The 18,006-nt window shown below is 35.3% G+C and overlaps 1 protein-coding gene across 4 annotated transcripts in view; it reads left to right on the plus strand.

Annotated features, from left to right (window-relative positions):
* Positions 1-18,006, plus strand: part of Immp2l (inner mitochondrial membrane peptidase subunit 2) — an 864,225-nt gene that overhangs the window by 563,166 nt on the left and 283,053 nt on the right. For all 4 annotated transcript variants that reach the window (XM_069996186.1, XM_069996185.1, XM_069996188.1 and 1 more), the window contains one exon: positions 11,116-11,181. In XM_069996186.1, the coding sequence (XP_069852287.1) occupies positions 11,116-11,181 (66 nt within the window). The remainder of the gene's footprint in view (positions 1-11,115; positions 11,182-18,006) is intronic.

Below are 18,006 nucleotides of genomic sequence, written 5' to 3' on the forward strand. Positions count from 1 at the left end.
AAGAAATATTAGAGGAATTACTATTAGTTTTCAAAGTCTCAGTTGCCATACTTTTATAATATCATGAGAAATATTCCAAGATATTGTTACTAGGTATTAATAAATCAATTGTATATTTGTAACAGTGATTAGTATTAGTCATTAAATTGCCAACTTTGGAACAAAATTTTGATAATTGTACACCATGAGGATATGCTAAATAAAATGATCTAGATAGAAAAAGACAAATTACTTATGTCTTTATATATACAGCATACCTAGTGGCAATATCCTAGTATATATATTATGATTTAATCATCCTTACCAATTATTTGTTACTTGTGTATTTTTTTAATGAAAGCAGCTGATAGGGAATGAGAGTATTCTTCATGTCATTCTATTTGCAGGAACAGGAACAGTGAATATGCAGAGAAACAAATATGCAACAAATAGGAACTTTTCAATGCTGAGAATATCAAGGCTAAAGAAATTCAAGAGATGGAAAATTCTTCATAGATTCCATATTCTCCTTGGTTTTGTGTTTTTTTAAATATTTAGATGGTCACTGATCAGTTTTGTTGCCCTAAACATTGTAACAATCCATCTTCATCTTTAAGTCAAAGCTATTTTCTTGCTAGATTTTGTTGTTTTGAGGTTGAAATATGAAATTGTACTCTTGAGCTTAATGTGACTTGAAAGTATATAGTGAAAACTAGAAGTTTGTGGGAAAACCAATATACTATTCATTGACATCTCATTAATGTGCACAGAAAGCATAAACATCCCATGTGATATACGGTAAGATTGCTGACAAAACATCATGATTGTGAAAATACAGCCCACTGAGGTGCTAACATGTCTCCTGTCCCAGATCAAGAGAATCACTTAAAACTGAAGCCACCATTCAAAACAAAGAGAATGTCCTGGAAGTTGATGAGACACCAGGTCAATATGTTACTTCAGCTGACTCTAGCATAAGACATACAGGAGCTATGGTCCTGAAAATTAACTTTCTGGATGAAGATAGTTTATTAGTTGGCAGTTAAGAAATTCAGCATGCATTTTCCCAAAGCTCAGGTTAAGGTGATAAAGCAATTGAGCCTTTGAACACTTAAAGAAAGGTGGAGGTGAAATGAAATAGCCATTCAAAACAGCAAATAATTAATTGAGTCTCTTTGTTAACAGGCACGAGGTCAAGTACACATAGCCACAGCAGTGATGCAGTCTGCATTCTAAACAGCTGAGTCTTTGACTTCAAAGTGATTAGGTTAGACATTAGGAACTGATTAAAATGAGATTTTTAACTTAGAAAGGCTAGTGAGATAGTATGAAAGATACTATATTAAACTATGTTCACCTAACTTATTTTGAGTTACCTTTCTTTGATTCTTTTCTTAAAACTACACTCTGTATTTGTTCAAAACATGTAACTAATAATTCTAAAGTAGGTTTTTGGCTATGATTAGATCACTGTAATTACAAATAGAGAGACTTCTCTGTATTAAAAGTTAATAATATATGTTATAGAAACATTAGAATTAGCCACATTTTCATCATAGGAATCCTCTGAATATTGTATTTGACATTTTTAAACCTAGGGTTATAAGGATTTACAGAAATGTAACTTTAAAAGACAATCATTGAATGACAACTCCTTTGTATAACTACTTAGAGATAATAGAAATATTTATAAAGAGAAGCCAGTGAGAAAAAAGACAGTATATTCAAAAAAATGTCCTGCCATGTATGACCCAGAACATTATCATAGAAAATAATTTAAAATAGAGAGCCGAAAGCAAACTTCCATATTCTTTTTTTTTTTTTTGTCGGTCATGGGGCTTGAACTCTGGGCCTGGGCGCTGTCCCTTAGCTCTTCAGCTCAAGGCGAGCGCTCTACCACTTGAGCTACAGCGCCACTTCCAAACTTCCCTATTCTTACTTGACTATTAATATCTGAGTATAGGTGTCTGAAATGTACAGGGTGAGTGGGGCCGAAGGAAATCTTTGGGAAGAAGAATTGAAAGAGACCTAGAACATTTCTTGAGTTGTGCTGTAAAGACATGAAGGGAGGAATCTACATGCCAGGGAACAGCCTGGAGGGATGGTTATTGTGCTGGGGAAAACAAAAGCAGATGGCAGCAGGGAGAAAGAGCTGATATAGGGTGGGAGAGATGCAGTATGCACCAGTAAGAATTTGGGGCTCTATGTTTTAAAATGAAGCTGGAGCAGAGGATTTTTGCAGGAAGTATTTACGTGATTTTATTAAGGCTCTCTCAAATAGGGTTAAATTACTTAAAAGTTTCCAAGGGAATTTCATCCTGCTGTGTAAGTCAAAAGCATCTATCCATATGGTCATTCCATAGCATTGTGCCTTTGCCTATAGAATAGACCCCTGCATACATACTTCATAGTAGATAAGATTGTTCTTAACAGTGACGTTTGTGCTCATGTCTTTTGGCAAAGTGTCCATGCTAAAGCAACATGAAATTCCTACATTTCAACCACTCTGATGAAGAATTGTGGGTGGTGAGCATATGCTTCTGAAAATCTGCTTTTATTTAAGTCAAAACCTCCTTTTACATTGAAGTGGCGGGCATGTAAAACTGGTTAGAAACAATTTCACTTGCTTCTACTTAGCCTAGGTTTACTCTCTTGTGGGTGGAGGGGTGGTCTTTGAGGATTACAATGGCTTTTATCATTTCTCTGGTGTCATTAAGCTTTAGCTGTGGGAACATGAGGGAACCAGGTACACTTCACTTCCATAGTCATGGACTTTTGGTTTGGAGGGAAACTGTTGACCACATTTGAGCTTCTGGTGATGTCGGAGTCTGTGAAATGAACACATTGTAAAACATTTAACATGACAGCCATAGATATTATACTCTGGGTGTGTGCACAGAATAATAGAAGAGTGATTCTGAGGAAACACAGGTGAGCCTTCTCACATTACAGCATCTTACAGCCTAGAATCAAAGCAGCTTCATATGGATACCATTGTATGTCTTGTTTTTAAGCAGATACCCACTAATCTGGAATAAAGTTGTATAAATTGGAAAAAAGAAGTAGTCAAAGTTTGTATATTTTTGTTTATTTATTTATTATTTTTGCAATTTGTTTAGGGCTTCCATGTTTTCCTCAACCAGCCTGGACTCATTGCTGTAATAGCAACATTCCTCTCTCTTTTTTTTTATTGTGATGGAAAGACTTGGAAAAAATTATATTAAGTAAGCCAGGCCCAAAGAAACATAGGTCCCATGGTTTCCCTTATTTGCAATTACTAGTATATGTCTGAGATAAGCAGAAATGGTCAGATAAGTTGATATTAGGCGAACTGAACCCCAAGATAAGGACTCAAATGTGTTTTCTTTCTTGCGATTGTTTCTAACATATTTATAAGATTATTTCTTTGTTGCTTTGTATGTCTTTCCCCCACGATATAACCCCTGTTTTCACTGTATTTGATGTTGGTATAATTTGTGGAGGGGAAGGGAAAAAACCAACTTATTTAAATAAAAATACAGGTGGACCCATTGCAACAATTAGATGTACAAGATGTTATGTCGAAAAACGAACTTTACACCGTTGGCTGGGGGGGAGGGGAGGGAAGGGGAAATGAGGGAAGGGTGGTGGTGGGAGTGGGGTGGAGATGGGAAGGGGTGGGAAGGGGAAACAAAGGAGGAGGCAACAATGCTTGATAAGAAATGTACTCATTACCTTGCCCAGGTAAAAGTTTGAATAATTTAAAGAATCAGCAAAGGAATACATCTGACAAATAGCTGTCTGAACATATTTAATATTTTTATTTTAAATAGATGCTCCTGGTGGGGGCAAACAAAGAGAGGGGGATTCACTAGTGGAGGAAGGGAGAGTGAGCAAATACAGTCATTATGTTTGATGTACATTATATTAAAAAGAAACTACATAACTTGTGGGTAGAGATTGGGTAGAGGAAGATGAGGGAGAAGAATGGAAGGGGTGACACTGATCAAAATGTATTGTACTCATAGCCTGGCTTCTGGAATTGAAACCCTTTTGTACATCTATGCAATAAAAAATAAGTTAATGTTTTTAAGAAGATATACTTGGACACGTACTGTTTACAGCAAATAAAAATGGAAAGAAGCTAGCCATGCAAAATGCTGCTTCACAGGCTGAGATATGACCATGATTTCTAGAAAAGAATTTCTTTGGCATTCTATAACTTGAATACTGACAACTGGGAATATTTTCCTAGCTATATTAAGACATAATTGACAAAAATTAGCTGTTCTTCTAGAGTACAATATAATGATTTAGTATACATGAAGATGCTAAAATGATTAGCTTAAGGTAATGAACATATATATAACATCACATACCTAATTTTTGTCATTAAAGCATTTAAGACCTACTCTCTTTTCAGTTTCAAAGGATTCAGTACATTATTTGTATTATACTCACCATGCTATAAACGAGATTTCCAAACTCCTTTCTTATTGAAACTTGGCATCCTTGGATCAACATCTTCCCATTTCTCCTCTCCCTGACAACCTTGGGAAGCTAACATCCCACTCTGTATAATGTGGAATATTTTGCTCTCCTCACTTTCTTACAAAGAATAAACTGTTAGTCAGATGCCAGTATTCACTATAATTTTTTATATAATTCCATACTATAATTCTAGTACTCATGTGGTTGAGATCTAAGGATTGTAGTTCAAAGCCAGCTGGGGAAGCAAAGTCAATGAGATTCTCCAGTTATAACCAGCATAAAAGCTGAACTATAAATATGGCTCAAGTGGTAAAGCACCAGCTGTGAGCAGAAAAAGCTAGTGGTGTCCTTGGGGGGTGGGGAGGGGGGGAAGTTGAGGAGGGAGGGGGAGGGGATTACCTTTGCTAAAGTAAGCTGACAAGGGGAAAGATCATCACAGGCCTGTGAATGAAGGCAGCATGAGTAAGCCTTTTCTAATTCTGAGGCTTTGATAAATGACTAAAACCTGAAAGTAGCAATTCCCAGGGTCTTCTGCCTCCAAGTGAAGGCCTTAAGGGGTTTGTACTTTCTTTACTGAATCCATAGGTACCACATTCTTCAAATTCACCTGTCTATGTCTCTCTCATCACTGTTCTGTGGCTGTATAGCTTGCTTTATCCTAATAAGCTGATGTATAGTTTCTCATAAATCTTTATAAACTTCTCACCTGAATTTTTGTCATTCTCAACTTACTTCCTTTTACAAAGATGATGCATTATATTATCTAGCTATGTTTTCAACACACAATCAGTTATTGTTATTGTAGTAACTACATTGTTATTGTAGTAACAGTAAATAAAATACAAAGAAAAGGTTTCAGATAACTTATCAACTAGAGCTATATAGGCAACTGTCAAGCTGAGCAAGCAAATGATAATTTTGTGACTAGTTGTAATTGACTTTGTACAATTCCCAAACCTCACGAAGACACTTGCTGACACTCTTCAGTTTGCTATTGAGAACATGCAGTTGACATTTTCAAGGGAGAAAATCATGTTTAGTTATTCAGACCTGAGAATTCTTCTGCAAAACAATAATACTATGTTTTAAAAATTAATAAGTTCAACAAGGTTAGCACCAAAATGAGTTCAATATACCTCGTATTCTACTTATTGTTCTCCTACGTGTTCTAAGATCTACACTATGACCTTTCTCCAAAGGAGGGAGCATTTAGAGAAGTTTGGATCCTACCAGTGCAGTCTTCCCTCTCTCCATATATTTGCCTCACTTGATTTTTCTGGGAAACCTTGAGTCTAATAGCATAGCTGAGACATTAATAATGCATGTCACCAAAGTCTCTAGAGAGCATGTTAATCCATAGATATGTGTAGTGGAAAAAGAAAACGGGATGGGTTCAAATTCTCAGCTCATAACAATAATATATGCAAAAATATATCTTTATTTTGCAACACTATTAAGTTTAAGTTTTTCCATTGCAAGTAAGATCTTTTTGTTGCAATCCAGAATAAACATAAGCAATTTTGGAGTCAATTTAAGTCAATGTATTAAGTCTGTGCATTATCTGTATACTATATGTATTCATTTATATACAACCTAGCTTATACAATGATGTACAATTATAATTACACTTAATACTTGAAAATTGTAGAGTTCCATGTTTGAGATGCTTGAGTTAATATTGATGGAAATGAATTTAGGATTATACTAAATTTCTTATCTTTTCAAAGTTAAGTGCAATTTTAGATTTGGAAACTCGATTACCAATTATTACAGCCATGTTTCATCCCAGAAGTTAGTCATAATATACATTTAATTGATTTTTACATACTCAAGGCTGACTTACTAATAAGACTAGTTGTCATGGTTTGCTTAGTAAAGCTCTCCTAATCATAGTAAAATTAGAAAAAGAATACATTTCATTAAAAAGTCTTTATAAATCAGTTTTATTTTTTAAAGTTCATGCTTTCATACTACTACATACTACTCATATCACACCACTGGTAAGAAAAAAATGCTTCTGGATTTCTAGAAATCCATAAACTCCGTTAACCTAAGCACTACTTGTTTATAAATCTTTAGTATGTTCTCCTTGGATCCCATGGAGTTCTTCATGCAAGATTGTGGATCTAGGGTTATTTTATTCAAGAAAAATAAGAAATTGGATTCTTTCTTATGTGAAAACTCTTCTTTGTGTGGCCAGCCCATGATTTATGTTTAAAAATGTACAGACAAGTCATGCCATGCCCACAGCTAGGTTTTTAATGGCTGCCTCCCCTTTTTGGACCCAGGATCAGATCTTCTGTCTTTGCAAGTGAGAACTAGGTTGGTGGTTAATTCATTTATAGTCAGCAGAGGTAACAGTGACACTGGTTACATATCACTGGAGTGGGGACATTGGCAGTTTATGGGGCCCCATCCATCACAGTCACCCAGTGAGCAACTTAGGATGTGAAGAATAAGCAAGATTAAAGGTAATAGAGAAAGGGCAAATTATGAACAAAAGGTCTTTTCACTTTATCTATATAAAAATATGTCAAATCCTGGTAATATTTCCATAATTTAAAAGTGAAAGGAGGGAAGTTATCATTTGATTTGATCTTTTATGACTGCTTTTTGTACACTTTTTATTCCATTATTTTTTGTTACAAAGTAGAAAAACTTGCACTATTAAGTTATATTATTTATGGCCTTTAAAAATTTTTCCTTTTGGTTGGTCTTGGGGCTTGAACTCAGGGCCTGGGTACTCTCCCTGAACTTTTGTGTTCAAGCATAGTGCCTTACCACTTGTGCCACAGCTCCACTTCTAGATTTGTTGGTGGTTAATTGTAGATAAGCGTCTCACAAACTTTACTGCCCAGGCTGGCTCTAAGCTGCAATCTTTAGATCTCAGCCTCATGAGCAACATTATGGTATGAACCACTAGCAACTGGCTTATTTATAGCATTTAAAAATTAATTATGGCTTAGTGCTTGATTATCCTTTAAGACAGTGAAAAGTAGCCTGTCTAATATAATGCATCCAAAATATTTATAATTTTTACTCATTAGTATGCATCAAAATTTGAGACTCTGGGACTGGAGGTATGGCAAGGAAGGAAGGAAGGAAGGACAGAAGGAAGGAAGAAAGGAAGTCTTCATTGGGATATATGGAGTACAATTAGAGTTCAATAAATGGTGGTACTTTGGAGAAATCAGTTCTCAGACTGTGGCTAAAGAAAGTTCTAATACAGAGATTATTTCTATGGTAATCTGGGACAATCCTGAACTATATAAATATACCCAATTCACAAAGAGAGGTTTTAAGATTTCACAATAAGTAGAAGACTGTGTAGACCCAGTGTAAAGGTATCCCACCCAGAATGGGAGAGCAGGATGAAGATATGTTGGAAACACCTCATTACTCCACCACAAAATGGTAGTATCTCAGTGTTATAGTCAGGGTAAATATTACTACATAAGTATTCTCAAATCAGCCTCCTGTGTAGTTAGGATTGCAGTTGTAATCATGAGACTTAGACTTGCTGTGCTTGACTATCAGCAAGTAAATGTAAAAACCTTATGAAGATAGAAAATAAAATTCTAAAAAATATTGAGCATCATCTTTCCGTTCACTGGTAGCTCTCATGCTTGTAATCCTAGCTATTCAGGAGATTGAAATCAGAGGTTCAAGGCCATTCCAAGCAAAAATGTCCATGAGACTTCCTTTTCAAAATAACCATCAAAGAAATAGGTCTGGAGGCACAGATTAAGTGATGTGAACAAGATGAACAAGTTAAGTTGAGCTTGCTTGTGAAGCCCTGAGTTCAAACCCTGGTACCACTAGAGAAGGAGAGTGGAGCGGAAGAAAGGGAAGGGTAGAGGGGAGGGAAGGGAAATTTTGTGGCATGTACTTTAGACCTCTTTCCTTGCCCCTCAACTTTTCTTATGGGGAACATGTTCTGCCTTATCATATACATCCAGGCTTCTTGTCCAACCTCTGGAGAAACTGAGCTTGATTAAATTATGAAAACCATATAATTACAAATTTAAATGCAAATTTGTGTATTTATTGGACAGAACACAATGTGTTCCTAAAGTAAGGCCTAATCTTTCACTTCTCATTCTTCACATGTTCTAGGAGCTAGGCAAGTGGCCAAAAAAATTAAGACAAAAAGAAGTTTAATTACTTTTATGATACAAATCTATCATAACTCTTTAACTTGTTATACTTACATCAAAGTAACGTATTCAACAACAGCCTAATGATTAAAATATAGATTTTAAGCAGTAATGAAATTAATGTTTGCAATAGATTTTTTCATTTTGAATGATTTGATTAGATTCAGGAGTTTAATATTGCATTAAAATTTATTCATATGACTAATTATATCGATAGTTTGCTTTATATATTATGTTTTGCTTCATAATCTTAAAATACAATTTATTTAAAAATAAGGTACTTCTCTGGCATCTCCAAGACATCAATATTGTTGGCAAACTTTACCACATATATAGGATTGCTTTTTTATGATATATAATTAGTGTAAATTCTACCTCAGATTTAGGTGGGAACTGGTAATTAACTCCACTCTTATTTTTGTTTTGGAATATTTCTTCTTAGGTAATGTCATATGACATACAGTTGTCATGTGCTAATGATTGTAATGACTAAAAAACACCTGAGGATAAAAATCTTTAACATTCACAGAATCTTTATCCCATCGGTTTTAGATTCTTCTTCATCTTTCTAATAAAGTTGGATGCACATTTTTCTTTGTGCAATTAAAGATATGAAGTTATAGTACAAATACTTTCTGACTTTTAATCCATACTTTTGGTTGATATTCCTGTATCATTACATTTTGCATACTTTCATAGTTGCCTCATTGAGATAAATTCCTAGAAGTTTAAATTGATATGTTAAAAAGAATATAAAATGTAGGCAACATTACAGAAAGGAATTTCTGACTACACTGTTTGTATAGAGATAACCACATTCTTAAACCCTTGATAATGTTCTATGTTTATTAATGTTAACAAATTATCCTATTCATTAAATTTGCAATTCTTTGGTGACTGCTGAATCTGAATATTTGTTTTATGCATTATTATATTTATACAGAGATGGGAAAACATTTTCTACATGGTCTATACTTTTTCCTGCATAGAGGCCCTAAATAGCCTTTATGTGCCCAAGCCTCTCACTTTAGCTATAGTTAATGATATTAGTTGTTGAAATAAAACGTTTACTCAATTCAATGAAGAGGAGAGAATATTCAAAACTCTGATCAAATTTCCCTTTAAGGTAAAGAATATCAAGAAACAAGCTTGTGGCAACACTTTGAAACTCATTGTCACAAGTAGACGCGATTGTATATTATAAAGATAATATTGTAGAACATAGAGATATATTGTAGACCATAAATCTTACTGAAACTGTTCCTTGATATAGGAAATTCTTAATATTTTTTATCTTTTCCATTTGTGTGTATTGACATTCTTTAAGAAAAGCAGTATAATCCAAAATGTGACAAATTTAAAATATTTTGTCCATAATTTTCAAGTACATATTAAATTACCATTTATAAGATTGCTACAGGAGCTGTTTTGTTTTTTGTTTTTGTTTTTTTGCTATGTGGGGTTTGTTAAGGCAAAAAGTTTAAAATCTGATTGGCAGGAAATTGGCAAATTAAGATAATTATACATTGCTGAATCATACTGTATCTCAATTTCTAGCAGCTTACAATGAGCTCTGATCTCACACATTTGCTTTGTTGGGTGTTACAGTTCAAGCTCCATCATGAGTTTGCTCTCAGACTGTTGACCGGGCCTACATACACCCTGAAAATTTTTACCGAAATACCTGAGAACTTTACTGACTGCTGGCCTGACCTGGTTTCCTCATCTTGGGAATTTCTTCCACAGATCTACTCAGGACAGAATGAAATATCCAGTAGATGGACTTGAGGGAAACAGGAAGGAAGTTTTAGGGAACAGATATTGAAGATAAGGGAGAGGAAGAGGAAAATCCCAAAGTGGATTGTAAAATCTGTTTAACATCCTTATCTCAAAAGAGAAATGCCATCACTTTCCCACATTCCACTGACCTCACAGATCAATCCTACTTCAATATGGGAGATAAACACACTGGCTTAGAGCAGATAGTGTTTCTTCTAGTAAAAATTTATTATCAAGTGAATTAAAATAAACTATCTTTTTAAAACTATATCAATCCTGTCAAATTCTTTGAACTGTCTGTAATGCTCTGTTTTCTGCATAATTTAAATCAAATCCTTCTGTTAATTTTAAATGATGTAAACTTAAGAATGTTATTTCTTAAAAGTCTATTCTCATGTATGAATCCTTTTTCCAATAAAGTGATTATGTTTACTAGCAACAAAAATGTAGCAATCAATGACATGTCTTGATAATAAACTTATTTGTCCCTCTATATGTATTGTTTCGGTTAAGTTTAGTAAGGGTTCTTTTCTTGCAGAGAATTCAAAAGAGAATTATCTGCAGAGATACTTACTATCACTTGTAACCTAAGTAGGATTGATTTCATGTTGTGAGTGTAGAGAGTTCTATAATGATGTTAATATAATCTAATTTGTCATAATACTCCTTTTTTATTTTCTTAAAACAACAAGAACATATCTGATTTCATAACCTTTCCTTCTCATTCTAGGTCTCCTAAAAACCCAGAGCAGAAAATCATTAAGAGAGTGATTGCTCTTGAAGGAGATATTATAAGGTAAGCATCTAAACTGTTCTTCTTTGCTTCATTTTAAATAATCTATTTTTAAATATCTATATAGTGGGACAAAGAACAAACAAATGTAGCAGTGGTACTCACTGGGCACTCTGTTGAAAATGAACTATGCAAATTTTGGGTGGGAATAGGAGGAACAAACTGGAAGACAGGAAGGGAAAAGGGACATTGTCCAAAAGGAAATGTACCCTTTGCCTGAGTTATGTCACTGTAACCCCTTTATTTCTTTAGCATTTTTAAATAAAAATAACAAAAAAATAATAAAAATAGTAAAATAAATAATAAAAATAATGAAAAATTAAAATCTATATTTTTAAATGTTATTTTATTGTAAAGATGCTGTACAGAGGGTTTACAGTTACATGAGTAAGGTACTGAGTACATTACCTCCTTTGTTGTTCTCCCACTATTCCTTCCCTCCCCTATTATCCAAAAATCTGTATTTTAAATTTAGTTTTAAATTGTGTTATTTGGAAAGTACATCTCCAATGATGTTAAGGCTTCAGTCACATTCTATATGAATAGGTATCTTTAGTGAATATCATTAGCCATTTAAGAGGTAAGGCAAGCATCAACTTACTGATAAATTGTAATAATTGTACAATTACTCATAAACAAAGTATAAGGAAAAAGAGTACTAATTAAACTAACATTAACCTCATCATTTCTTCCAGCATCTGGTTCAATCACTCTTTTTCAGATACTAACACTGGCAGGGCTAATTTAAGATTATGATATCAAAGTCCACTTTAGAAAAATTGGAGAGTTGGGTATTGGTAGCTTATGCCTGTCATCCTAGCTACTCAGGAGGCTGAGATCTAAGAATCATTGTTCAAAGGCAACTCCAAGAGGAGAGTCCTTGAGACTGAGTGTTCAGCCTTAAAGAATAATGTTCAGGGACAGCACTAAGACCCTGAATTCAAGCCCTAGGACTGGCATACACACACACACGTAAGAAATTCTCATACTGTCTATACATTCATATTCCATCATGTACAGTACAGGTTTTCAAATCATTTACAATATTTATGTTAACTTATAATTTAAAATATTGTGAATATTTTAATTATCAAAATTATAGTACATGTGAAATAGAATCCTACTGTGATTTTTATTTGCCTTTTTCTGAAACCTAATGGTATTGTGAATATTTCATGTGCTTTTCAAACATTCCTGTTTATCTTCTTTGGTAGATTATTTTCAAAGTATTTCCTGGTTGTCTATGGTTGTTTATATTTGAGATATAAGAGGGCATTCGCTCTGATTCCTTTAGTGAAGAAGCATATGTGTATAAAATTGTAACATTAGTCAGGAATAAATATATTTGTCTAAAGGAGTTACTTGCAATATCCTATGGAATATGGATATTAAACTGGAAGGACCCAATATCTTTTCTATTCCTTTTTTTATTGTGAAAATACCATAGAGAGGGGTTACAATTACATGGGCAAGGTAATGAGTACATTTCTTATCAAGCATTGTTGCTTCCTCCTTTGTTTCCCCTTCCCATCCCATCTCATTTTACCACCCCCCCCCCGCCTCTCCCAGCAAAGTAGTAAAGTTCGTTTTTCAATAAAACGATTTGTACATCTCATTGTTGCAATGGGTCCACCTGTATCCCTATTTAAATGATTTGTTTTTTCCCTTCCGCTCCACAAATTATACCAACATCAAATACAGTGAAAGCAGGGGTTATACCGTGGGGGAGGGACATACAAAGCAACAAAGAAATAATCTTATAAATATGTTAGAAACAATTACATGAAAGAAAAAAACATTTGAATACTTATCTTGGGGTACATTGCACCTAACATCAACTTATCTAACCTTTTCTGCTTGTCTTAGACATATACTAGTAATTGCAAATAAGGGAAACCATGGGACCTATGTTTCTTTGGGCCTGGCTTACTTCACTTAATATAATTTTTTCCAAGTCTTTCCATTTCCTAACAAATGGGGCAATGTCATTCTTTCTGATGGAGGCACAGAATTCCATTGTGTATATATATCACATTTTCTTGATCCATTCATCTACTGAGGGGCATCTGGTTGGTTCCATATTTTAGCTATGGTAAATAAGGCTGCAATAAACATAGTTGTGCTGGTAGCTTTGGTATGGCCTTGTTTGTGATCATTTGGGTAAATGCCCAAAAGTGGGATTGCTGGATCATAGGGGAGCTCTATGTGGAGTCTTCTGAGGAACCTCCATACTGCTTTCCAAAGTGGTTGAACAAATTTATACTCCCACCAACAATAAGGTTCCCTTCTGGCCACATTCCCTCCAGCATCTGTTGTTATTAGAGTTCCTGATTATAGCCATTCTAACTGGGGTGAGGTAGAATCTCAATGTTGTTTTGATTTGCATTTCTTTTATGGCTAGGGAGATTGAGCATTTCTTCATGTGTCTATTGGCCATCCTTCTTTCCTCTTCAGAGAAGTTTCTCTTTAAGTCTTTAGCCCACTTATTTATTGGGCTGTTGTATCTTTGAGGACTTGTTGTTGGGGAATTTAATTTTTTGAGTTACAGGTATATTTTAGATATGAGACCCTTGTCCATTGTATGGCTACTGAAGATCTTCTCCCAATCCATGGGCTTCCCATTGATCTTGCTAGCTATGTCCTTTGCCATGCAGAAGCTCTGCATTTTCATGCAGTCTCATCTGTTCAACCTTTCTTTGATTTGTTGTGTTTCTGGGTCTCTATTAAGAAAATTTTGACCTGAGCCAAGGAGACCTAGAGTTTCTACTATTCCATCCTGTAATGTTTTCAGAGTGTCTGCTTTGACTTCGAGGTCTTTGATCCATTTGGAGTTGATTCTGGTGCAGGGTGATATATAAGGATCTAGCTTTAGTTTTCTACAAGTAGTTAACCAATTTTGCCAGCACCATTTACTGAAGAGGCAGTCCTTTTTCCATTCCATTTTTTTTAGCTCCCTTATCGAAGATTAGATGGCTATAGGTCTGTAAGTTCATTTCTGGGTTTTCAATTCTATTCCATTGGTCCTGAGGTCTGTTCTTGTGCCAATACCATTAGTACAGTTTGAAATTTGGTATTGATATTCCTCCAGAACTGATTTTCCTGTGAAGGATTGTTTTTGCTATTCGGGGTCTTTTATTGTTCCATATAAATTTTTGGATGGCCTCTTCTATTTTCTTGAAGAGTGTGGTTGGAATAGTAATAGGTTTCGCATTGAATTTGTAGATAGCCTTGGGAAGTATTGCCATTTTCACGAGGTTGATCCTTCCAATCCAGGAGCATGGGAGCCTGTGCTCAAAGTTTTCATCATAGAGGTTAAGTTAATTCCTGGGTATTTTATTTTTTGTGGGGATATTACGAATAGAGTTGCTTTCCTAATTTCAGCCATGCTTTTCTCATTGTTGGCATACAGAAAAGCAATTGAGTTTTGAGGGTTAAATTTTTTTTGAATGGTCCGGTCGTCGGGCCTGAACTCTGGGCATGGGCGCTGTCCCTCAGCTCTTCAGCTCAAGGCTAGTGCTCTACCACTTGAGCCACATTGCCACTTCCGGCTTTTTTCTTTTTGCTTATGTGATGCTGAGGAATCGAACCCAGGGCCTCATGCATGCAAGGCAAGCGCTCTACCACTGAGCCACCTTCCCAGCCCCTTGTGGGTTAATTTTATTTATACCCTACTACTTTGCCAAAGTTTTGAATTAGCTTGAGTAATTTGGGAGTGGTGTCCGCGGGATTCTTTAAATACAAGAACATGTCATCTACAAAGAGGGAGAGTTTTACTTCATCTTTCCCTATTTGGATCCCCTTTATGTTTGCATCTTGTCTTATTGCTGTAGCTAGGCATTCTAATACTAGATTGAAGAGAAGTGGAGAGAGTGGGCATCCTTGTCTTGTTCCTGAGTTAAGAGGAATTGGATTTAGTTTTTCACCATTAAGTATAAGGCTGGCTGTAGGTTTGTCATATACAGCCTTTATTGTACTGAAAAATGTTCCATGGATTCCTAATTTTTCCAGCACCTTCATCATAAAGGGGTGTTGGATCTTTTCGAATGCTTTTTCTGCATCTATTGAGATAACCATGTGGTTCTTATCCTTGCTCTTGTTGATGTGATGAATTATGTTAATTGATTTGCATATATTGAACCAGCTCTGCATCCCTGAAATGAATCCTGTTTGATCGTGGTGTATGATTTTTTTGGATGAATTGTTGAAGTCGATTGGGCAAAATTTTGTTGAGAAGTTTTGCATCAATGTTCATCAAAGAAATGGGTCTATAGTTCTCTTTGTTGAGTCCTGGCCTGGTTTTGGGATGAGGGTTATGATGGCTTCATAGAATGAGTTCGGGAGTGAACTTTCTCTTTCAATTTCATTGAAGAGTTGGAGGAGTATTGGTGTGAGCTCTGCTTTGAAGATCTTGTAGAATTCCGCTGTAAAACCATCTGGTCTTGGAATTTTCTTAGCTGGGAGGTCTCTTATTGCTGTTTCTATTTCAATGCTTGATATGGGCCTGTTAAGATGGTTTAACTCATCTTGGTTGAGTTTCGGCATGTAAAGAATTGCTAGGAAAAGGTCCATTTCTGCCAGGTTCTGAAACTTATTAGCATAAAGTTTTGAGAAGTATTCCCTTATAATGTTCTGAATCTTGGTTGTTTCTGTGGTGATGTTTCCATTCTCATCTGTGAGTTATTTATTTGGGTGTGTTCTCTTCTTTTTCTGATAAGATTTGCTAAGGGTCTGTCAATTTTGTTAATTTTTTTCGAAGAACCAACTCTTTGTTTTATTGATTCTTTCTATGGTTTTTTTGGATTCTAATTCAGTTAATTCTGATTTAATTTTCATTATTTCTTTCTGTCTACTGGATTGGGGTTTATCCTCTAGCTCTTTTTCAAGGAGGCTCAGATGTCACATTAAATTGTTGGTTTCAGATCTCTCCAATTTGTTGATGTAGGAAGTCAGAGCTATAAACTTGCCTCTGAGTACTGCCCTTGCTGTGTCCCAGAGGAGCTGGTAATTTGTGTGTTCATTTTGTTGAATATCATGAACATTTGAATTTCCTTTCTAATCTCTTCCATGACCCACTGGTCATTCAACCGTGTGTTGTTCTTACTCCATGGATTACATGACTTTCTTTCATGTCTTTAGGTGTTGAGTTCTACTTTTATTCCTTTGTGGTCTGAGAGAATGCAAGGTATAATTTCAATGTTTCTGAATTTGGACAAGTTTGCTTTGTGACCTAAAATGTTGTCTATTTTGGAAAATGTTCCATGTGCTGCTGAGAAAAACGTGTATTCTGATGCTGCTGGGTGAAATATTCGGTAGATGTCTGGTAAATCTATGAACTATGCAGTTGTTTAGATCTGCGGTTTCTCTGTTGAGTTTTTTGCCGAGTTGATCTATCTTGTGGGGATAGTGGTATGTTAAAGTCCCCAACAATTAATGTCTTTGGATCTATTGGAGATTTGAGGGAAAGTAGTGTTTCTTGGAGAAATTTAGGTGCTCTGTTGTTTGATGAATAAAGATTTAGAGTTGTAATTTCCTCAAGGAGAGATTCCTTAATTAGTATGTAGGGACCTTCTTTATCTATTCTCACTAATTTTATTTTGAAGTCTATTTTATCTGATATTAGGATTGCAGCTCCTGCCTGTTTATGGGGACCATTTGTTTGGTAGATTTTGTTACAGCCTTTCACGTTCAAAATGTGTTTGTTTTTATGGGAAAGGTGTGACTGCTGAAGGCAGCAGACAGAAGGATCTTGCTTGTTAATCCAACTAGACAGTCTATGTCCCTTAATTGGAGAGTTAAGTCCATTAAAGTTAAGAGATAGGACTGAGAGGTATTTGGGAGTTCCTGCCATGTTATCCACCTTCTTGGGGGCTGCGAAAACTGGGTTCTTCCTATGGTTCTTGGATTCTCAGTTTGGGTGTGGTTTCTTGGCCTTTATTGTGGTCTTGTTGGTTTTCTATGTGTAGGACATCTTTAAGTATCTTTTGTAGGGCTGGTTTGGTGGAGATATATTGTTTCAGTTTTTCTTTTCTACGGAAGGTTTTTATTTGCCCGTCAGTTATGAAGGAGAGTTTTTAGCTGGGTACAGTGTTCTTGGTTGATGTTTGTCTTTAAGACATGACATACATCATTCCAGGCTCTTCTTGCTTTAATTGTGTCTGCTGAGAAATCTGGGTGATTCTAATTGGTTTCCCTTTATAGGCGATTGATCTTTTCTCCTTGACAGCTTTAAGGATCTTTTCCTTGGCTGAATTGATCCTGTGTGTATTAAAATGTGATGGTGGGATGTCCTGTTCTGGTCTGTTCTATTTGGAATTCTAAATGCTTAGTGTATCTGAATAGGCCTATCTTTTTGTATGTTTGGGAAGTTCTCTGCTAGGATCCTGTTAAACAAATTTCCTAGACCATTAAGTTCTATCTCTAGGTGCTCCTCTACCCCCATTATCCTCAGATTAGTCCTTCTGATGGTGTCTTCCAGATGTTGAATAGCTCTATCATATTTCTTGGATTTGTCTTGAATAGTTGTATGTTCTTTCTCTATAATATTTAGGCTGTCTTCAATCCCCGAGATTTGATCTTCTGCATGGTATAACCTACTGTCAACACTTTCTACTTTGTGTTTTATTCCTTTTCCTTCTAATTAGTCACCTTTGATGGCTTCAAATTCTTTGTTGGAGCTTTGTTTTAGATCTTGTATGAACTTCTTTAGTTCCTTAATTTAGTGTTCAGTGTTTATTCTCAAATCACTTAGTTGATTGGTTATGGTTTACTTGGATTCCCCTTCCTTCTGTTGGCTCCATTCCCTTTGTGGTCTCCCTGACTTCTTTCAGC

This window comes from Dipodomys merriami, unplaced genomic scaffold, assembly GCF_024711535.1.
Source record: "Dipodomys merriami isolate MVZ:Mamm:240054 unplaced genomic scaffold, mDipMer1.0.p SCAF_5, whole genome shotgun sequence".
Classification (NCBI taxonomy): domain Eukaryota; kingdom Metazoa; phylum Chordata; class Mammalia; order Rodentia; family Heteromyidae; genus Dipodomys; species Dipodomys merriami.